This window comes from Arachis duranensis, chromosome 1 (assembly GCF_000817695.3).
Source record: "Arachis duranensis cultivar V14167 chromosome 1, aradu.V14167.gnm2.J7QH, whole genome shotgun sequence".
Lineage (NCBI taxonomy): Eukaryota > Viridiplantae > Streptophyta > Magnoliopsida > Fabales > Fabaceae > Arachis > Arachis duranensis.
In genome coordinates, this window is record NC_029772.3 from 93,583,863 (window position 1) to 93,604,018 (window position 20,156).

Below are 20,156 nucleotides of genomic sequence, written 5' to 3' on the forward strand. Positions count from 1 at the left end.
AGTTGTTAAGTTATTAAAATAGTTGTAATTATGACTATATATATGTATCAATTGTGGTATGATATCAAGGGAATACACACATTCTCTTGAATCTCTGTTTGTAACATGGTATCAGAACCATGGTATCTGCCTTGAAGAACGGTGAAACCACTCTGTTTGGCCTTCTCTTCCGTGCATTTCTCCTTCCTCTTTTGTCGCTGTTTGGATGCTTTCTCACCTCACCATTAGCTCACCCTCTCTGTCTCTTCTTTTCGAGTTTAATTAGCGAAAAACCACCCCCACCCGCCGCCAGCAGCTCATTGTCCATCTCCAAAACCCATGCTTCTTTGAGTCACTTTTTGAGCCAGTTTCCGACGTTTTCACCCATCACTGAGCATACCATCGTCTTCTTGTGTCGTTCCGAGTTGAACGAGCCCAACTACACCCTTTGCCGTTGATGGGTGCGCCTACACGCTCCACCTGAAGGGGCTGCCTCCATCAAGCATATGCTCCATCTCCTTCGTTCAATCTGTGTCGTCTTTCTTCACATTTTCGGTCATATTACTGGCATTTTCTTCCCCGACCGATCCCATCGTTCAACTTGTCTCGTTGTTCTAAGTCCAATGGACCCAAGATCGTCGCCGTCGGAGCTGTAACGTGCCTCCATGCGCCTCTCAAACTTTGCTGCCACCATCACTTCATCTTAGATTCCCAGATTGCACTGCAGCCATTCGATCAGCATACGAATCAACGGCTCTGATTTCGAAGATTCTCCATCGTTTGATCCATGTGCAAATCAACGTCACAGATTCCACTTTCACCTTGTCCGTCCCGGCTCGTTACCAGTGATCCGTCCGACCCTTTTGCGTGTTTGCCTGTGTCAACCCTACCAGTTCCGCGACCCGCATCCGCATTCAAACCGTGTCGCTGATGTCAGCATAATGCTGAGTCAGCGCGCTAATGTGGTTCTCTCTCCAATCAGGCTTTGCTACGCGTCTCCTTTCCGCTGACATGGCAGATCTAGCTGGCTGCTGACGTGGCATCTTCGTGTGAATCCCTCCTAGGGTTTTTTGGCGTCCTCTTTTCTATTTTTCTCTGTTTTTGCGATTTCTGCTCCGATCTTGCTGTTTTCACATTTTACAGGTATATTTACAATTCTCATGGAGAAACCAGTTGCCTTTCAACCATTCCATTTGCACCATGTCATCTTCAGCTTTCATACAGTTTGCCATCTTTTTGGCACTATTTCGGCAGTTCCCCACTCTTCTGGCAATTCCGTCTGCGCTTTTTTCTGGCAATTCCGTCTGCGCTTTCTCCGGCAGTTCCGTCTGCACCCGCTCCGGCAGTTTCGTCTGTGCTCATTGCCGTTAGTTTCTGCAATTTTTCCTTATTCCGTTATTTTAAATAAGTTTCAAACTCAAGTATCCACTCGAGTTTTAAGGGGATATTAGAGTATAATATATGGTTAGTGGATTAGCTGAAGGTTAGTGCAGTAGGGGAATGATTAGTGGAGTTGTTAAGTGATTAAAATAGTTGTAATTATGAGTATATATGTGTGCATCAATTGTGGTATGATATCAAGGGAATACACAAACACATTTTCATCAATCTCTGTTTGTAACATCTTATATCATCCTCTTCTGTGTATGATATGCTCTCGGACTCGGTTTACATTTTTCTCTCTTTTCTTACTCTTTCTTTTATTTAAACAGTTGTTTTATCAGTGTAATCGACTCTCCTAAGGTTATGTTTATGAGTTGGGATTTGGAGGGGAAGGATGGAAATGGAAGGGAACGGCCTAAAGAATAGAATGAACTTAACTTTACTCTTCATTATATGAGTAAAGTGTAAGATCCGGGTACCAATATAGTTACACTTGACAAATAATACAGAGAATAGAGTAGAATATAGTGTGTGGTAGAAGATACAGCAGAAGAATAAAGTAGAGAATAGAAGAAGATGGAATAGAAGCAGAGGAGCTGAATCATATTAGTTAGGTATCATTCTTGAGTCTGAAAATGTTAAGGAATGTAAGAAATGTGCAGAAAAGGAAGATACATGTAGCATTTGAGAGGCTACTACTTTCCTATGGGTTCTTCCAGCCTAATCTCCAACCAAATTCACGCCAAGTCTCTTCCCTCTTATAGTCGCTCATTTTTCTCTCTCCTCTCATAAAATGGCCCCACTTGACTACTCTGCCAAATTGATAAGAGTTATTTACAATAATTTTCCTCCAAAATACCCTCAATATCTATTTCTTTCCCCTAAACCATATACGGTTAAGTAATGTAAAGATTCTGCTAGTTGAATGATAAAGGCCATGCATGATTTCGATATCTGCATATCTTTTGGGATCATGTTGATATTCAATGTTGTGAACTTGCGATGGGTGTAGGTTAACTTGAAATCAAAAGAGCCTTAAAGGAAGATTAAAGTTTTGGAATCTGGAAGCTTTTTAGGAGAAAGTTGAAATATAAAGGTCATGCATGGTTTTGATATCTGCATATCTTTTGGGATAATGTTTGTATTCAATGTTGTGAGCCTGCAACGGGTCTAGGTTAACGTGAAAGCAAACGAGCCTTAAAGGAAGATTAAAGTTTTGGAATCTGGAAGCTTTTTAGGAGAAATACTTCATGATATCTTCCATTATAGCCTAACCACTCTTAACAGTAGAGTGACAACTGTCATAATCTCTAACTAACTTTCTCTAACTTGGCTAATATCCCAACATGCCCCCTCAAACTGAGGGGTGTAGCTTCTGTTCTCCGTTTGGTTCTGAATTTTAGAAAGGCACTGGCCAAGAGAGGTTTAGTCATGGTATCTGCCATTTGATCAAGTGAAGGAATGTGCTGCTGGTGAACTTCCTTCTATGATATATAATCTCGATCAAATGTACCACGGCTTGTTTTCTACTTGACCAGGATAGGAGATTAGGACCAATGAAGATGCAGAATCCACTTGTGGAATTTCAATCATCAATGTCATTGCCCCAATCTGAGCCTGTTAAGCCATAGATTCTGTTCTCACTTTCCTTTGCTTTCTGAAATTGCAACCTGTAGTGTATACTTCCTGCCGAGTACCTCAATATCCTCTTTACTGCCTTCCAGTGACTCTCAAGTAGCTTATGCATAAATTGTGATACTTTATTCACTGCAAATGTGATGTCAGGTCTAGTGATTGTAGTGTACTTCAGGCCTCCTACCACTGACCTATACAAAGAGGCATCCTGAAATTCTATATCCCCATATGCAGAGATCTTTAATCCTGAGGTCATTGGTGTTGGCATGGGTTTGGCTTCACTCATTTTGGCTTTTGCTAGGAAGTCTGCTATGTACTTTTTTTGAGAGAGCTGGATTGTTCCATTCAGCTGTTTTTCTGTTTCAATTCCTTGAAAATAGTTTAGTTCTGAATTTTAGAAAGGCATTGGCTGAGAGAAGTTTAGTCAAGGTATCTGCCATTTGATCAAGTGAAGGAATGTGTCGCACATGAACTTTTTTAACTTGGCTAATATCCCTAACAAGTCCTGTTATGTTTTCTACTCAATATCCTTCTCAACCAATCATTTGGTGAGAAATATCTTTTTTCTCATCATTTAACTTTCCCTTTTTTTTCCCTTGTGTTTCCCCCACATCCAAACAAGGAATAAACCTTAAGCTAATTATGCTATAGAATATAGAGCTTGGTTGGTTTTTATATCCGACAATTTGAGAATTGTAATCTCATTTCTTCTTGACTTGCAGCTTTATACAACTTGATCTGGGTATGCTACAGATTAAAAATGAATTCAGATGGCATGGATCTCGAGAAGAAGATCCTTCAGCTGTGCATATTGATATACTTCATGCCCAGGTATGCATCTGTTGCCATCTGTGCTATTGCTATTATATTTATTTATATCTTTCTGACTCCAAGTTAACTGCAGATTCTAGGAATTAACATGTCTGTTGGAATTGATGGTTGTCTTGGAAAACCAATGATACGGGAAGGTCAGGGATTTGATATATTTGTCCGTCGAAGCTTGAGGGATGTGTTCAGGAAAGTCCCAAATTTTTCACTTGAAGTGAAGGTATGCTAGTGATTAATGTTTTCTTTCAGTTAAGCTTTCTTCAATGTGTCTAAATGAACCAGCAATCATGATGAATTATCAATTTCTGGCTCACATTACCTCTAAATGGAAAGAAGCCCTAATGTTTAATATCACCTTGTGTAATAAACTTTGTCTGCTTTGGTTTTATTGGATCACTTCTGTGTCAAATTGCTGGTCATAAGAAAAGCAAGTTAAAAAACGTATTTTGGAGCTTAAGAGTTGGTTAATTGGCCAGTGGGAAATTTATCTATTTCATTCCATAGTAATTAAGAATTATATTATACTTGTTTGATGTTGCTATGTGGAAGACAATGAAACTCCCAATAAAAAAAAAGTTGATAAGCAGAGAGTGCCAATAAAACATGCTGAAATTCTAATCTGACATTGTAACCAAATTTTCATTTGTTTTTATTACCTCTTATGCAGGTTGATTTATTGCATGTTATAATGTCTGATAAAGAATATAAGGTGATTTTGGATTGCACTTGCTGGAATTTAAGAGAACCACCGCGGCTTCCTGCAAGCTTTCGTGGTGGAAGTTCTGATTCAAAGGATACCATTAAGCTTCTGGTGGATAAGGTTAATACGAATAGTCAACAACTGTTGTCACAAACCGTTACAATTATGGCGGTTGTGGTGAACCATGCCTTACTGGAGCTCTGTAATGGCACTGGTGGGGAATCACCTTTGGCTCATGTTGCTGTGAGTATTGATTATTACACACCTGAATTTATTTTTGTTTTAGTATTTGGCAATAGTCTTATGCCAAACATGTCTAGTCCACAGAAGACTGCATTTTAACACTGGACCTATCCGAATCATAATGTATCCATTGTCAGATTTCATCAAATACTTTTCTTTGATATCGGTCTGAGTGTGCTTTACTATTTAGTTTTCTCACATTCCTTCATTTTATACTACAATTAATCCTTTTGTATGGCATTTCTGATGTGCGTGTGTGTGTGTGTGTGTATATATATCAGCTTGATATGTCTGAATTAGATGTTCCTTTTGTTCTTATATATTTATTGCATATTTTTTGCAGATTGAAGGTCTTTGGGTTAACTATCGCATGACTTCTTTGTCAGAAACAGACCTCTTTGTGACAATTCCAAAATTCTCCATACTAGATGTCCGCCCTGATACAAAACCTGAAATGCGTTTAATGCTTGGATCATCTACTGATGCTTCCAAACAATCAGTTACCGGAAAAGTTCCCTTTGCATTAAACACGGGCAGCTTTCGAAGGACAATAAGTGATACTGGAGTTGATGTTGATATGCCAATTTCAACAATGTTTCTGATGGATTGCAGATGGCGGACATCATCCCAATCGTTTGTGATTCGTGTGCAGCAGCCCCGGGTCCTTGTTGTGCCAGATTTTCTTCTTGCAGTGGCCGAGTTTTTTGTTCCTGCTCTTGGTGCACTAACCGGAAGAGAGGAAACAATGGATCCAAAAAATGATCCTATCAGCAGAAACAACAGCATTGTACTGATGGAATCAATTTACAAGCAGAAAGAAGATGTGGTGTACCTCTCCCCCTCTAAACAGTTAGTAGTCGATCATGTAGGTGTTGATGAATATATATATGATGGTTGTGGAAAGGTTATTTGTTTATCTGTTGAAACAGACACAAAGGAAGCCCGCACCGTAAGGTTTAGGCCAATTATAGTCATCGGGCATGGCAAGAAGTTACGATTCGTTAATGTGAAAATTGAGGTAATATGCTTTCTGTTTATATTTGAAAGCACTCGAATATCATTCTCAAAGCTTTTTTCCGAACCCAAAACTTCCACAATATAATTAGTACTTATGATATTTTACCCCAGTTGGTTCCTTATGGGATTCTTATACCTTTGTTGTTTCTTTATAGAATGGTTCTCTTCTAAGGAAGTATACCTACCTGAGTAATGACAGCAGCTATTCAGTCTCTATTGATGATGGCGTTGACATTGTGGCTCCAGACATTTTGTCATCCGGTGATGAGAAAAGCCTTGACAACATGAATCAAATGTCAAGCACTTATACAGATAGTCAAAGTGAATCAGAAATGACTCGAAGTTTTACCTTTGAAACTCAGGTAATATTCACACAAATTGTATGGATAGTGTGCATTAGTTGAAACGATTAAAGAAAAAAAGACCTTGAAAATTTTCTTGCTTTAATCACCCCCACTCCCCTCTCCAACAAAAATGAAATAAAATAAAATAAAAAGCTACTGCTTCCTGTTGTTTGGTTGCCCTCTTGATGCTGTATTTTTGGTGTTAGGTTGTTTCTTCGGAGTTGACCTTCTATGATGGTACTAAGTCATTTCTGGATGATTCATCTTATGGCGAAAAGCTTATCCGTGCAAAGTTGGACATGAGCTTCATGTGAGATATCTTGGTGGACAGCCTTTAGTTTTATTTTGGGGGAATGATATGATTTAGATTTCTCATCCTAATCGAATTCTTATTTTATCATTAAAAAAAGAAAGAATTCTCCATTTGGGAACAATTAAACCAATAGCTACTCTGTTGACATTCAGAGCTTTTTTATTTAATTGTTCCCCAATCTGAACTGCTTTTACCAAGAATTTTCAAATTGTAATATCCCATTTTTTTTCTTTTGAAGCCATCATTAGAGTACATTCTATTTTTCAAATTGTAATATCTCCCAAATTTCTAACTGATTCAATTTCCCCCCTTTTGTGTTTGGAATAGGTATGCCTCTAAGGGAAAAGACTCTTGGATTAGGACCCTGGTGAAGGATTTTACTCTTGAGGCTGGCTCTGGACTTGTCATTCTAGATCCAGTTGACATATCTGGGGGATACACTTCTGTGAAGGATAAAACAAATATTTCTCTGCTGTCAACGGACATTTGTGTTCATCTTTCACTCAGTGCTGCTACTCTTATACTCAATCTGCAAAGTCAGGCATCTGCTGCATTAAGTTTTGGAAATGCAACTCCCCTTGTTCAATGTTCCAACTATGACCGAATTTGGGTGTCTGAAAAAGGTATTTTCCTAATTGAACAAAATACTTTGATCACATTCTTTCTCGTACGAATCCTTCTCTAATCTTAGTTATGTACTTTAATGTTATATAGTGTACTCTATATCTTAGAGACAATGGACTAATTGGTATTCTTCACTCTGCAGAGACTGGGCCCAACAAAAATATTACCTTTTGGAGGGCTAGAGCACCTTCAAACTATGTTGTATTAGGAGATTGTGTGACATCAAGGTATATTCTATTTACTTGTTCCCAGATCTACCTTGTCTTCCACGTTAATATTCTTGATCTTGCCAAACAATGTTCAGCAGCACTCAATTAGTCATTGATGAAGTTCTTGAAAGAAAAGATTGCTATGAGATATCACTTAAGATGATAACTTATGTTCTTATTTCCCCTGTTGTCCAATTCTTCCTTTATACACTAAGTAAACAAGAAAAGGTCACATAGCAGAGAGACCCCCTGCACCTATGACCTTTTCATCACTTCGCAACTCTTTCAGTTGTAGCATCCCAAGATACTGAGTATTTATAAGTCATCTGGTGTTCAGAAGAAACTTGCAACCTTAATTGCAGGAAAGAGTAGTGAGAGCAGAAGAGTGGGGTTCTGAATTTCAGCATTTTACAATAATTAGCTCGTAACAAGTCTAATGTTTATTATTGAAATCAATTTTAGAATAGAATAAATAAAGAATGGTTTAAGAGCACTATAAAAGGAATTGTTTTCCTAAAAGTTATTAAAAAGATAACCTTTTTATGTTTCTAGTGCATTGAGTATATCAAAAACTTCAAATGTTTCTATTATTATACTATTACAATGTACCCTTAGGGCACAAGATAGCTAAATCCATGAAGAATATTGTTGTTCCATTTGTCACAGTTAATTTTGATGAGATAACTTTTTTTTGTAATGAAGATTGTCTTTATGTTTTCTTCTTCTGGTATATTTTAAATTCCTAGCAACGTTAATATATTTCTTGATGTCATGTCAGGCCGATTCCTCCTTCACAAGCTGTAATGGCAGTAAGTAACACATATGGCCGTGTAAGGAAGCCAGTCGACTTCTATCTTATTGGGTCATTGCTGAAAATTTTAGGGCATGATGGTCCTGATGGCCACTCTATTTCTGGCAGTGATTGTTCTCTTTGGATGCCCATTCCGCCTCCAGGTTATGTAGCTCTCGGCTGTGTGGCCCATACTGGGAACCAACCACCACCAAAACATGTTGTTCACTGCTTACGTTCTGATCTTGTAACATCAGCGGAATATTCAGATTGTTTGCATAATATCCCATCAAATGAACAATTTACATCTGTATTTAGTATATGGCGCCTTGATAATGCTGTTGGCTCTTTTTTCGCACATTTTTCAACTGGTTGCCCCCTAAAAGACAGCTGCTATGACCTAAATCATCTGCTTCTCTGGAATTCAAATCGAGCTCCTTTGATGGACCCCTTCTCAAGTTTTAATTCTGATAACGAAGATATTGAGGATACAAGAAAAAGTGTAACCACATCTGGTTGGGATATTGTCAAGTCCATATCAAAAGCAGCTAACTCCTATATATCTACACCAAACTTTGAAAGGATTTGGTGGGACAAAGGCGGTGACCTCCGCCATCCAGTCTCTATTTGGCGACCTATTGCACGTCATGGCTATGCTGTTGTGGGTGATTGCATCACTGAAGGGTTAGTCCTTGTTATTTTTAAAGTCCTTCCTGTTCATTCCTATTATCTATCTTTTATTTCACCTAATGACTTCCTCTTACCATGCATTTCAGCCTAGAACCTCCTGCACTTGGAATAGTCTTCAAGAGTGACAATCCTGATCTCTCTTCAAAACCTGTTCAGTTTACCAAAGTTTCCCACATTCTAGGGAAAGGGATTGAAGAAGTTTTCTTCTGGTATCCTATACCTCCACCAGGTTATGTTTCTTTGGGATGTGTTGTCTCCAGAACAAATGAACCACCAAGTGCAGATTTGTTTTGCTGCCCAAGGATGGATCTAGTCAGCCAAGCAAACATTCATGAGGTTCCCCTTTCAAGATCTTCAAGTTCAAGGGCTCCTCAATGCTGGAGCATATGGAAAGTAGAAAACCAGGTTAATTTTAACTTGCTTCAAATACTTAATTCTAGATAATTTTGACTTAATGACTTTCTAAAGTTTATATATATAATATGTATATGCTAGGAAAATCTTTTGGCAATGCTATACTCTTAAACCTATGAAAGAATAAAACACTTATTATCATCCTATATACTTGCAGGCGTGCACTTTCCTAGCTCGTTCTGACCTTAAAAAGCCATCAAGTCGTTTGGCTTACATAATTGGTGATTCTGTGAAACCAAAGACTCGAGAAAACATAAATGCTGAGCTGAAGCTAAGATACTTTTCTCTGACAATTTTGGACAGCTTATACGGAATGGTGTATTTTCTACACCTGTTAAAAATATTATTTCATTCTTTCAGAATTATTTACTAATAATTATAAGTCCTTCTCATTTTTCCCTCATAATAAGAATGTTCATTTTCAACCGCCTTTCAGATGAGGCCTCTATTTGACACTACAATTACCAATATTAAGCTTGCTACACATGGTGGACTGGAGGGGATGAATGCAGTTTTGATTTCTTCAATTGTTGCTTCAGCCTTTAATGCTAAATTAGAGGCATGGGAACCTTTTGTGGAGCCATTTGATGGAATATTCAAGTAATAGATTGTTAGAAGCTATTTTTTATTCAATTTCTTAACTGCAAACGTATACTGATAGTTCAGTTTCTTCTCTTAATTTTAATCTTGACTATTCCTGGCTAGAATATGCTTTTGGTAGATGATACCTTTTCAATTTGTTTAGGTTTGAAAGTTATGATACGAATGTACAATCAGAATTTGGAGTTGGTAAGAGAATTCGAATGTCTGCTACCAGTATCTTGAATGTCAATATCAGTGCAGCAAGTCTTGATACCTTTGTGGGGAGCATTCTTTCATGGAGAAGACAGATGGAACTTGAAGAGAAAGCATCAAAGTTAAATATGGTCAAATTCTGAATCCCTTTGTTCATTTAGCTTATTAGTTTTTAAACTTTATCCTTTCTAGAAGCCTAACTAACTGTTTGGCTATCCAGGAAGCTGGTGATCAACAAAGCAAAGGAGAGGATACAGCTTTTTCTGCACTAGATGAGGATGACTTGCAGACTGTGGTTGTAGAAAATAATCTTGGGTGTGATATTTTTGTTAAAAAAGTTGAGCACAATGTAAATACAGTTGACAAACTGAACCATGGCGATTGTGCTTCTGTGTGGATCCCACCTCCAAGGTTTTCAAATAGATTAAATGTTGCAGATGAATCTAGAGAAGCACGTTATTATGTTGCTGTACACATTCTGGAGGCCAAGGTTGTAATATGCTGGAATGGTTTCTACAAAATTTTAATCACATTCCTTGTTCCCCTCCCCACCATGATTGCAAAATTGAAATCGAATCTTCCAAATTTTTGCAGGGTTTATCTCTCATAGATGATGGTAATAGCCATAACTTCTTCTGTGCTTTGCGTCTCGTTGTAGACAGTCAGGCGTCAGAGCAGCAAAAGCTTTTTCCCCAGAGTGCAAGAACAAAGTGTGTGAAGCCTGTAGTATCACAAAGTGATCAGGATGAAGGCACAGTGAAGTGGAATGAACTTTTCATATTCGAAGTTCCTCGAAAGGTATTGTGTGATTAATGTATAGTTTTACTTGTTGTTCACTTAAGTATTATTGTGTGCTTATCTTCTGAAGATATTGGCTTTGTCAAAAGGTTGTTTTCGCTAAAGCATCACTCGTGTCTATTATTATTGTCATTATTTTAAATTCAATTGCTAGCTATATTGCCTATCGAACTGCCTCCATTTTTTGTCCTTAAAGGTTTTTAAATAGCAAATTTCCATCCCCACTCCTCCAATATATACATTTATACTTTATCAGTTTCACTTTTTTCTTGTGTATATTATACTTATTATTATCATTGATAAATTTGTTACAGGCACCTGCTAAGTTGGAAGTAGAGGTTACCAATCTTGCTGCCAAAGCTGGAAAAGGTATGTCTTGAATGTGCACAGGTTCAGTTTATTTGATTAACAGTTAAATTTTGCATATGCTAGTCTTTAATTCGATAGTGGGGTGTGTTTTCTTCCAACTCTGATTATTTTCCTTTTTCTTTGGCACTTGTGCATTATCATACAGGGGATGTGGTGGGTGCGTTGTCTTTTCCTGTTGGACATGGGGCAAATATTCTAAGGAAGGTTGCTTCCACAAGAATGTTTCATCAGTCTTATGATGTTCAGAGTATTCGATCATATCCACTTAGTAAAATGGTTAGTTGCTATTTACTTTATTGTTATGCAGGTGTCTTTTCAATAGTTAATTATCTATAATTTTATTGCTTCTTTCCTGTTCACTTTGCAGGTCCAACACAGTAATGCTGAAGCAATAAACGAGGGATTCCTCTTTGTTTCAACTTCTTATTTTGAAAGAAACACAATTGCTAAGCATCAAAAAGACATGGAAAGTTTGAATGATGTTGACAGGGAAATAGGTTTCTGGGTAGGGCTTGGCCAAGAGGGTGAGTGGGAGAGCATTCGCTCATTGCTTCCACTTTCAGTGGTTCCAAAATCATTAGAGAATGAATACGTTGCTATGGAAGTTCTCATGAAAAATGGAAAGAAACATGTCATTTTTAGGGGTCTTGTTACAGTTGTGAATGATTCAGATGTTACAATGAATATTTTGACCTCACGTTCATCTCATGGTATTGACCCCTCACCTGGAGCGTACAGTTCTAATACTGTGGTGGAAGAGGTCTTTCAAAATCAGTACTATCAGCCATCATATGGTTGGAGTAACAATTGGCCATTGACAGAACATGATGCTCCTGGTCACTGGAGCACAAGGGACTTCTCGTACTCATCTAAGGTTTGTGTGTGTGCATGTGTGTGTGATTTTTCTGGTAAGTGTTATTAACTTATTCTACCATCATTGTGCTTAAATCCTTTTATTTTTATCATTTTGCAGGACTTCTTTGAACCTCCACTTCCACCTGGGTGGAAATGGACATCAGGCTGGTCCATAGATAAGTTTCAGTATGTTGACAAGGAGGGGTGGGCATATGGGCCTGACCTTAAAAACTTACAATGGCCTCCTACTTCTTCAACATTTTCGACAAAATCATCTTCTGATGTTGTTCGTCGGAGACGTTGGATTCGTACTAGACAAAACTTTTCGGATCAAGGTAAAGAATACATACAAAGTGGTGCGAGTACCTTACACCCTGGTGCTTCTACTGTTTTACCTTTGAGAAGTACATCCAAGAACTCTAACCACTATTTGCAAGTTCAACCGAACTCCAACGGTTCTATGCCATCATACTCATGGGGATGTGCTGTAGCTGTTGGTTCAACTTACATGTATAGCAAAGACCAACCAGTGGATCAAAGTTCCAGACGTAATTCTGCGACATCCAATTGTTCAATGAATCTAAATGAGCTTGAGAAGAAGGATATACTTTTGTGCTGTAATCCCAGCAGCGGAAGCAAACAATTATGGCTTAGTGTGGGTATAGATGCGACGGTTCTTAATACTGAACTAAACGCTCCTGTTTATGATTGGAGAGTATCTGTCAACTCCCCTATTAAATTGGAGAATCGGCTTCCTTGCCCTGCTGAGTTTTCAATCTCTGAGAAAACAAAGGAAGGAAACTGTGTAGAGCAGCATCAAGGTGTCGTATCTTCTCGGCAGAGTGTACATATCTATTCAGCTGATATTCGGAAACCTTTATACCTTACTCTGTTTGTGAAAGGAGGCTGGGTAATGGATAAGGTAATAGTTAACTTAGCTCTGCATATTCTTAAGATTATGATTAAGAATTCTGTTATCTGAAAGGGTTTTATTTTTCAATCATAATTGTTTTACCTTCATTTTCATTGTTGATACCTTCGTTCAGGATGCTATTCTTGTACTGGATCCTTCTTTCTCCAATCATGTCTCATCTTTTTGGATGGTTCATCCAAAGAGTAGAAGGTATGTAATCAGATTTTTATACGTGACTTATTCTACTTGCACTATATTAACTACCTTCTGATAATCAATTAGTTTATTTATATTTTGTTAATTTTCTTGGTAGAGGTGAAATAATCGACCTTTGTCCTTTCAACATCCTTTTCATTATTATGAGATGTGGCTGTTAAATTGTTATACTTAATTTGTGTATGGAACTGGAAACTAAGGACACAACTAAGTAGTAATTGACTATTCTTGAAACTATGCATGCTTTATTTGCTAATGGACTATGTATGATCTTGACTTCGTTGTGTAACCTGAGAACAGAAGCAATTCTGTCACACTTGTTTGTCTCATGCATCTCTTATTTATACAAGTTAAATATGGTAGTGAATTCTATCATACTCCAAGATCCAATCCGTTCATTAACATTCTGCTGCCAGGTTCATGCAAAAATCAGAACTCTATATCAATGTACAATGCCAATCCCTAGAACAATACCAAGTCAAGGCATCAAAATCCTATTGCCCTTATATTGGTTGCACTGCTTCATTGATATGAATTAACATTCTTTATACTATATTTTTTGTAGAATTAGATAATTTAATGTGTAAAATTATGAGATTATGCTAGATTGATATATAGATGTTATTCTCTATGGTAGTATCAATGTAGTTCTAAGATAGATGCTTTTTTCTATGTTGTTGCAATGGATGACATGACAATTCTATATGAAACTTAAAAACTTATGTGTCATTCATTCACTATAACACTATTTTTGGTGCTCTTTTTATATATTATAATGGATTGGAATTAATTTCTGGAGCTTGATGATCTCCGAGCTAACTTAAGTAGCTCTCATATTTTATGTTCCATTGGGGGTGTGTGTGTGTTCACGTGCTAATTTCAACTCTAATTATAAGCTGTACTTTACACATTGTTCAACAGAATTGTTGTTTACTCGAATCTATTCAGGATCCATTTTTATTTTAGCATCTGTCTTCTCTGATATAATATATGCAGGAGATTGCGCTTGAGCATTGAACTTGATATGGGTGAAACAAGTACCGCACCAAAAACCTTAAGACTTTTTGTTCCTTATTGGATTGTCAACGATTCTTCTTTACTGTTGGCATATCGTGTGGTGGATGTCGAAGCTCTTGAAAATACAGAGGCAGACTCTGTCCTACTCTCTAGAGCAGCTAAGTCTGCCAGAACTGCCTTGAAAAATCCCATAAGCTCATTGGATAGGAGGCACTCTAATTCAAGGGGGAATCTACAAGTTCTTGAAGTAATTGAAGACAGCAGTCCATTCCCTAGCATGCTTTCTCCACAAGATTATGCTGGTCACAGTGGAGCTGCAATGTTTCAGTCTCAAAAGGATGCATACTTGTCACCGAGGGTGGGCCTTTCTGTTTCTCTCCGCCATTCTGAAATTTACAGTTCTGGGATTTCTCTGCTTGAACTGGAAAACAAGGTGATATTAATTAATGAAAAAATCATGTGCTCCATCATTGTTTCAAAGCGTTAATAACCCCTCAAGTTTAAATTTTTCTTAAAAATCTTGCAGGAAAGGATTGACGTAAAGGCTTTCAATTCTGATGGATCTTACTACAAACTTTCTGCATTGTTGAACATGACTTCAGACAGGACAAAGGTTAGATTGTCTGTACTGTTACTTTACTTTATCTTGTTATTATCATTGTTGGCTGCTATTGCATGTTAGGTGGTCAGTTTTCTGCCACACAGTATACTATTTGTTTAAGCAACTTACGTCGCTATTTGATGTTCAGGTGGTTCATTTCCAACCACACACAATCTTCATTAACAGGGTTGGGTGTAGTGTTTGCCTGCAACAATGCGACACACAGTCAGCTCTATGGATTCATCCCGATGATCCCCCAAAACCCTTTGGGTGGCAAACATCAGCCAAAGTTGAACTTTTGAAGGTATGTGTTTAACTTGTTTTCAGTTGGTCAGTCTGAATGACCTGCATTGCTTGTTTTTATATCTTACGTAGGATCCCCCTTTACTTTAGTTGCGTGTTGATGGCTACAAATGGAGTGCCCCATTTAGTGTTAACTATGAAGGTGTAATGCGCATTAGCTTAAATAAAGAAGCTGGAGGCGATCCAATGCAACTAAGAGTAGCTGTCAGAACTGGGGCCAAGAAGTCACGCTTTGAAGTTATTTTTCGTGCAAATTCATTGAGAAGTCCATACAGGTTTTTATTCTCACTCTCCCTCTCCCTCCCTCCCTCCCTCCCTGTGAATAATCATTTTTATGCAATTTTAAACATTGAAAGGAAAAAATAATAAACACATGGGTGTGACTCTTTCTCTAATTTCATATTTAGTTACGTATTAAAATTGAGTAGACCTTACCTAACCACAAAGGATAATTTATCAGGGATGGGTTGCCCAAGGTTTTAGAAAGGCTGTAGACATCTTTTTTCTAGGCTATGTACAATATGCAAACTTTACGTTCAGGACTGGATATTTGGTCATTTGGAGAATGCAGTCTGCGATACTGGAAATTTTGGGTTGCCCAGTAGCATATTAGAATTTAGTGGCCTTGCTCAATCCTAGACACAAGCTCAAGGGGGTGAGCGTAGCCTACCATTATAAAGGCTATCACGGCCACATCCCAAGTCAAGTAGGACTTCTAATACAGCCTTCTCATTCCTAGTGTTGGACATTTGACCATTCTTGTTTTGTGACTGTTGACAGAATTGAAAATCGCTCCATGTTCTTGCCCATTCGCTTTCGTCAAGTTGATGGGACAGCTGATTCTTGGCAGCTGCTGCTTCCCAATTCAGCTGCTTCATTTCTGTGGGAAGATCTTGGTAGGAGACGTTTATTGGAACTCTTTGAAGATGGCACTGACCCAATGAAATCACTAAAGTATGATATTGATGAAGTTGCTGATCACCAGCCGACCCAAACAGGAGATGGACCAACTAAAGCCATGCGTGTTACTATTTTAAAGGAAGAGAAAATCAACGTTGTTAAGATAAGTGATTGGATGCCCGAAACTGAACCTGCAGGAGTTCTTGGCAAAAGGCATTTATCAGCAATGAGTGAATCTCAAAAGCAGCAACTAACAGCTATTTCCAATTCTGAATTCCACATCAATTTTGATCTTGCTGAGCTTGGGATATCAATTATTGATCATACTCCTGAGGAAATTTTGTACCTTTCTGTCCAGAATCTTGTTCTGGCATATTCTACTGGTTTAGGATCTGGAATTAGCAGGTAAAGTTTTTCGTTTCAGTTGTTTCTTACATTTTGGTTGGTCTTTGGGAATTGGTTATTTGTCTTCAATATTTTAGTTTCTCAGGTTTTCTGGTGAAAATATAGTTTAAATCCACTATTAGTCAACCAATACAACGTGCTAACCAGGATTTAAATCAACTATACAAGGCTTTTTTTTAATTATTTTTTGGGACTGGTTTTCCATTATCTGGTCATTTAAATTTTTTTAAATACAATTTATGTCTTGTTCCAGATTCAAACTCAGAATGGGTGGGTTACAAGTTGACAACCAATTGCCATTAACTCCAATGCCAGTTCTCTTCAGACCACAGAGACTTGTGGCAGAAATTGATTATATCCTGAAATTTTCAGTGACAATGCAATCAGATGGATCATTGGATCTGTGTGTATATCCTTACATTGGTCTTCATGTGAGCATTGCCATGTTATAATTATTATTCAGCAAACTGTATGCTGAATTCCATTTTATTATTATGAGACTCTAATTTTTTTTTTTTTTACTGATTTCTTTTAAACAGGGGCCAGAAGGCTCTGCCTTTTTAATAAACATTCATGAACCAATTATTTGGCGCCTACATGAAATGATTCAAGTGGTGAAGCTTGGTAGGCTGACTGATTCTCAAACTACTGCTGCATCAGTTGATCCAATCATTCAAATTGGGTATGCAGGAATCTCTTTTCAAATTGTATTTTTTGCGTTGTGTTCCTGGGAATTGAATATGATATTGCCTTCAATTACAGTGTCCTTAATATTTCGGAAATTCGATTCAAAGTGTCAATGACTATGTCACCAAGTCAAAGGCCAAGAGGTGTGCTTGGTTTCTGGGCATCCTTGATGACTGCATTGGGTAACATGGAAAATATGCCAGTAAGCATTGATAGTTTTTCTCTAGTTTCTAGTCAGCCTTAAGTGTAAAATAGTCCTAGTTATAAATGTGTACTCCTCTTCTATCAAAATAATTTATTATCTATTATCTATTACATATATTATGAGGATTCTCCTTTCTTGGTGTCAAATATGTATTTTTTAAAAGAAAAAATCCCCACTCTTCATATTTAATTATTCCTCTCCTTATAAAATATTTTTTTCAATGGACTCAAGCCCAAAACCATAGGTTGCGTTTTCATTTCTAGTGTTTTCTGTTTTTCGGATTTTGGGAAGGAAAAAGTGAAAACAGTAAAAACAATAAAATCCTGTTTTCTGTTTTCACCTCCTGTTTTCACTTTTTCCTTCACAAAATCCAAAAAACAGAAAAACACTGAAAATGAAAACGCAAACCAAATGCACCCTAATGTATTTAGCTTCTTGACCAATCCTATATTAGTTATTAGGGTTAAGTACGATTTTTGTCCCTAAAGTATATGCCGAAAATTTTTTTCGTCCCCAACTTTTTTTTGTACACAAAATCGTCCCTAAAGTTTAAAACCAAGTGTTAAAATTGTCTTTTTTACTGAAATCTTAAAATTTTGGACCAAATTACCCATAACAAAAATGTTATAAAATTAAAAAAATAAGAAAAATAAGAAAAGAAGAGTGTTTCTGCTCCTGCGAAGGGAAAAGGGAAGAAGAAGAAGAAGCTATCCACGATTCGCCTCTACCTCCGCTTCCGCCGCCAAAAATTGAAAACCAAGTTAAACCATAAGGACGATTTTAAAACCAAGTTAAACTTTAGGGACCATTTTGTATACAAAAAAAGGTTGGGAACGAAAAAGAATTTTTGACCTATACCTTCAAAACCAAAATCGTACTTAACCCTAGTTATTATTTATTTTTAATATATATTGATAATCCACTAATAATAATAATAATACTCCTCAACCAGGTGAAGATAAACCAGAAGTTTCATGAGAATGTGTGCATGAGGCAGAGTTCAATGATTAGTATGGCTGTATCAAATATCAGGAAGGATCTTCTAGGCCAACCACTTCAGCTTCTCTCAGGTGTTGATATATTGGGCAATGCAAGTAGTGCACTTGGACACATGAGTAAAGGAGTTGCTGCATTGTCTATGGATAAGAAGTTCATTCAAAGTCGGATGAGACAGGTTCAATTTACACTTGATTCTTGTATGTTTAATCTGAGGTTGTAACTTCACTAGAAAATTAATCTTTTGCAATAGAAAACATGTTGACTACTTCACTGCAATATTTTTCCTGTTTCTTCTTTTATATTTAGGAGGATTCCCCATCATCCGTATCTTGTGAAATTTTTTTCTGTTTCTTTCAATAAGATTCCTTTTCTATATGTCATGGCATGTGCACTGGTTTGTTATGATGCTGATGCCTATGGTTAATGTAAATGTGTGGCAGGAAAGCAAAGGTGTGGAGGATTTTGGGGATGTTTTAAGAGAGGGAGGCGGGGCATTAGCTAAAGGTTTGTTCAGAGGGGTAACTGGTATTTTGACAAAGCCTCTTGAAGGTGCAAAATCTTCTGGCGTTGAGGGTTTTGTTCAGGGTGTTGGGAAGGGTATTATAGGGGCAGCAGCACAACCAGTTAGTGGAGTTCTAGATCTTCTGTCAAAAACGACAGAAGGTGCCAATGCTATGAGAATGAAAATTGCATCTGCTATAACATCTGAAGAACAACTTCTCCGGAGGAGACTGCCACGCGTTATAGGTGGGGATAATTTGCTTAGACTATATGATGAGTACAAAGCTCAAGGACAGGTATGATAGGTTCTACTTGCTAAGGATCACAACTAAATCAATCAGTTCACTACATTCATGTACACCTAAGTTTTGTTGGGTTATTGAGAATTTAGTAAGAGTTCATTTTTCCTTTTTCTTCTTATATCTCGCCTATTACCAAGGCATAAGCCTTGTCTCCAACATTTAGGAAAGCTTCAATTTTGTCCCAAATGTTTTCTTATTTTCTTTTATACTTTTGTCCTTATGCTTTCATTTTCCCCGTCCCATAAGCAAAATCTAACTTATAAACAAAGCTTATCCCTCCTTCCCCCCAATATTAACCTTCCTCTGGGTGCCCAGTTTGTGAACAATTGCCATATGCTGTATTGTGTAGGTCATATTGCAGTTGGCAGAATCAGGCTCATTTTTCAGCCAGGTTGATCTTTTTAAAGTTCGAGGAAAGTTTGCCTTAACTGATGCTTATGAAGATCACTTCATGCTTCGAAAAGGGAAGATTCTCATGATCACTCATCGACGATTGATACTATTGCAAGTACGTATCCATGATCGACAAGAGTGAATAAAAACCCACCATATTCTTGAATGATTCCCACTTATGTTACTTACCTTCACTTATTTCTTACCATTTTCATTGTCATTTTCAGCAACCATCCAATGTTATCGGTCAGAGGAAGTTCATCCCAGCAAGGGATCCGTGTTCAATACAGTGGGATATACGGTGGGACGACCTTGCTACGATGGAACTTACTCATGGAAAAAAGGACAACCCCAAATCCCCTCCAACGCGTCTCATTTTGTATTTGAAGTCTAGAACATTAGATACCAAAGAAAACGTTCGCATTGTAAAATGCATCCCTGAATCCCATCAAGCTCTTGAAGTTTACTCTTCAATAGATCGTGCATTTCACACTTATGGTCCAGGGGCATCAAAGGTAACATGAATTTCATCTCTGGATTCTTGTCATTGTTCCAATGTTTAGGCACAGCACAATATTACTCGGTTTTGTGATTTGATTCTTTTTGCACTGATATTCTCAGGTAACACTGGCAAAGAATGCGAAAAAGCCTTATTCTCCGCATGTTGAGGGCTCTAAATTTGATTTAACACTGAAAGAGGTGACGCCTGGATCAACTCCCGTCTCTTC

General features: G+C 37.6%; 1 protein-coding gene across 1 annotated transcript in view; it reads left to right on the forward strand.

The window, feature by feature from the left end:
• Positions 1 to 20,156, forward strand: part of LOC107462534 (uncharacterized) — a gene marked incomplete in the record, with an annotated part of 44,939 nt that overhangs the window by 24,210 nt on the left and 573 nt on the right. The window contains 33 exon segments of the mRNA XM_016081137.3: positions 3,720 to 3,828; positions 3,902 to 4,045; positions 4,493 to 4,768; positions 5,112 to 5,786; positions 5,941 to 6,147; positions 6,336 to 6,439; positions 6,770 to 7,065; positions 7,209 to 7,293; positions 8,054 to 8,749; positions 8,842 to 9,160; positions 9,327 to 9,485; positions 9,606 to 9,769; positions 9,915 to 10,095; positions 10,185 to 10,454; positions 10,559 to 10,762; positions 11,077 to 11,131; positions 11,277 to 11,407; positions 11,499 to 12,005; positions 12,105 to 12,908; positions 13,033 to 13,109; positions 14,112 to 14,565; positions 14,659 to 14,745; positions 14,882 to 15,037; positions 15,127 to 15,311; positions 15,817 to 16,341; positions 16,595 to 16,772; positions 16,881 to 17,023; positions 17,104 to 17,230; positions 18,186 to 18,407; positions 18,673 to 19,029; positions 19,385 to 19,543; positions 19,656 to 19,943; positions 20,050 to 20,156. Of these exon segments, the coding sequence (XP_015936623.1) occupies positions 3,720 to 3,828; positions 3,902 to 4,045; positions 4,493 to 4,768; positions 5,112 to 5,786; positions 5,941 to 6,147; positions 6,336 to 6,439; positions 6,770 to 7,065; positions 7,209 to 7,293; positions 8,054 to 8,749; positions 8,842 to 9,160; positions 9,327 to 9,485; positions 9,606 to 9,769; positions 9,915 to 10,095; positions 10,185 to 10,454; positions 10,559 to 10,762; positions 11,077 to 11,131; positions 11,277 to 11,407; positions 11,499 to 12,005; positions 12,105 to 12,908; positions 13,033 to 13,109; positions 14,112 to 14,565; positions 14,659 to 14,745; positions 14,882 to 15,037; positions 15,127 to 15,311; positions 15,817 to 16,341; positions 16,595 to 16,772; positions 16,881 to 17,023; positions 17,104 to 17,230; positions 18,186 to 18,407; positions 18,673 to 19,029; positions 19,385 to 19,543; positions 19,656 to 19,943; positions 20,050 to 20,156 (8,451 nt within the window).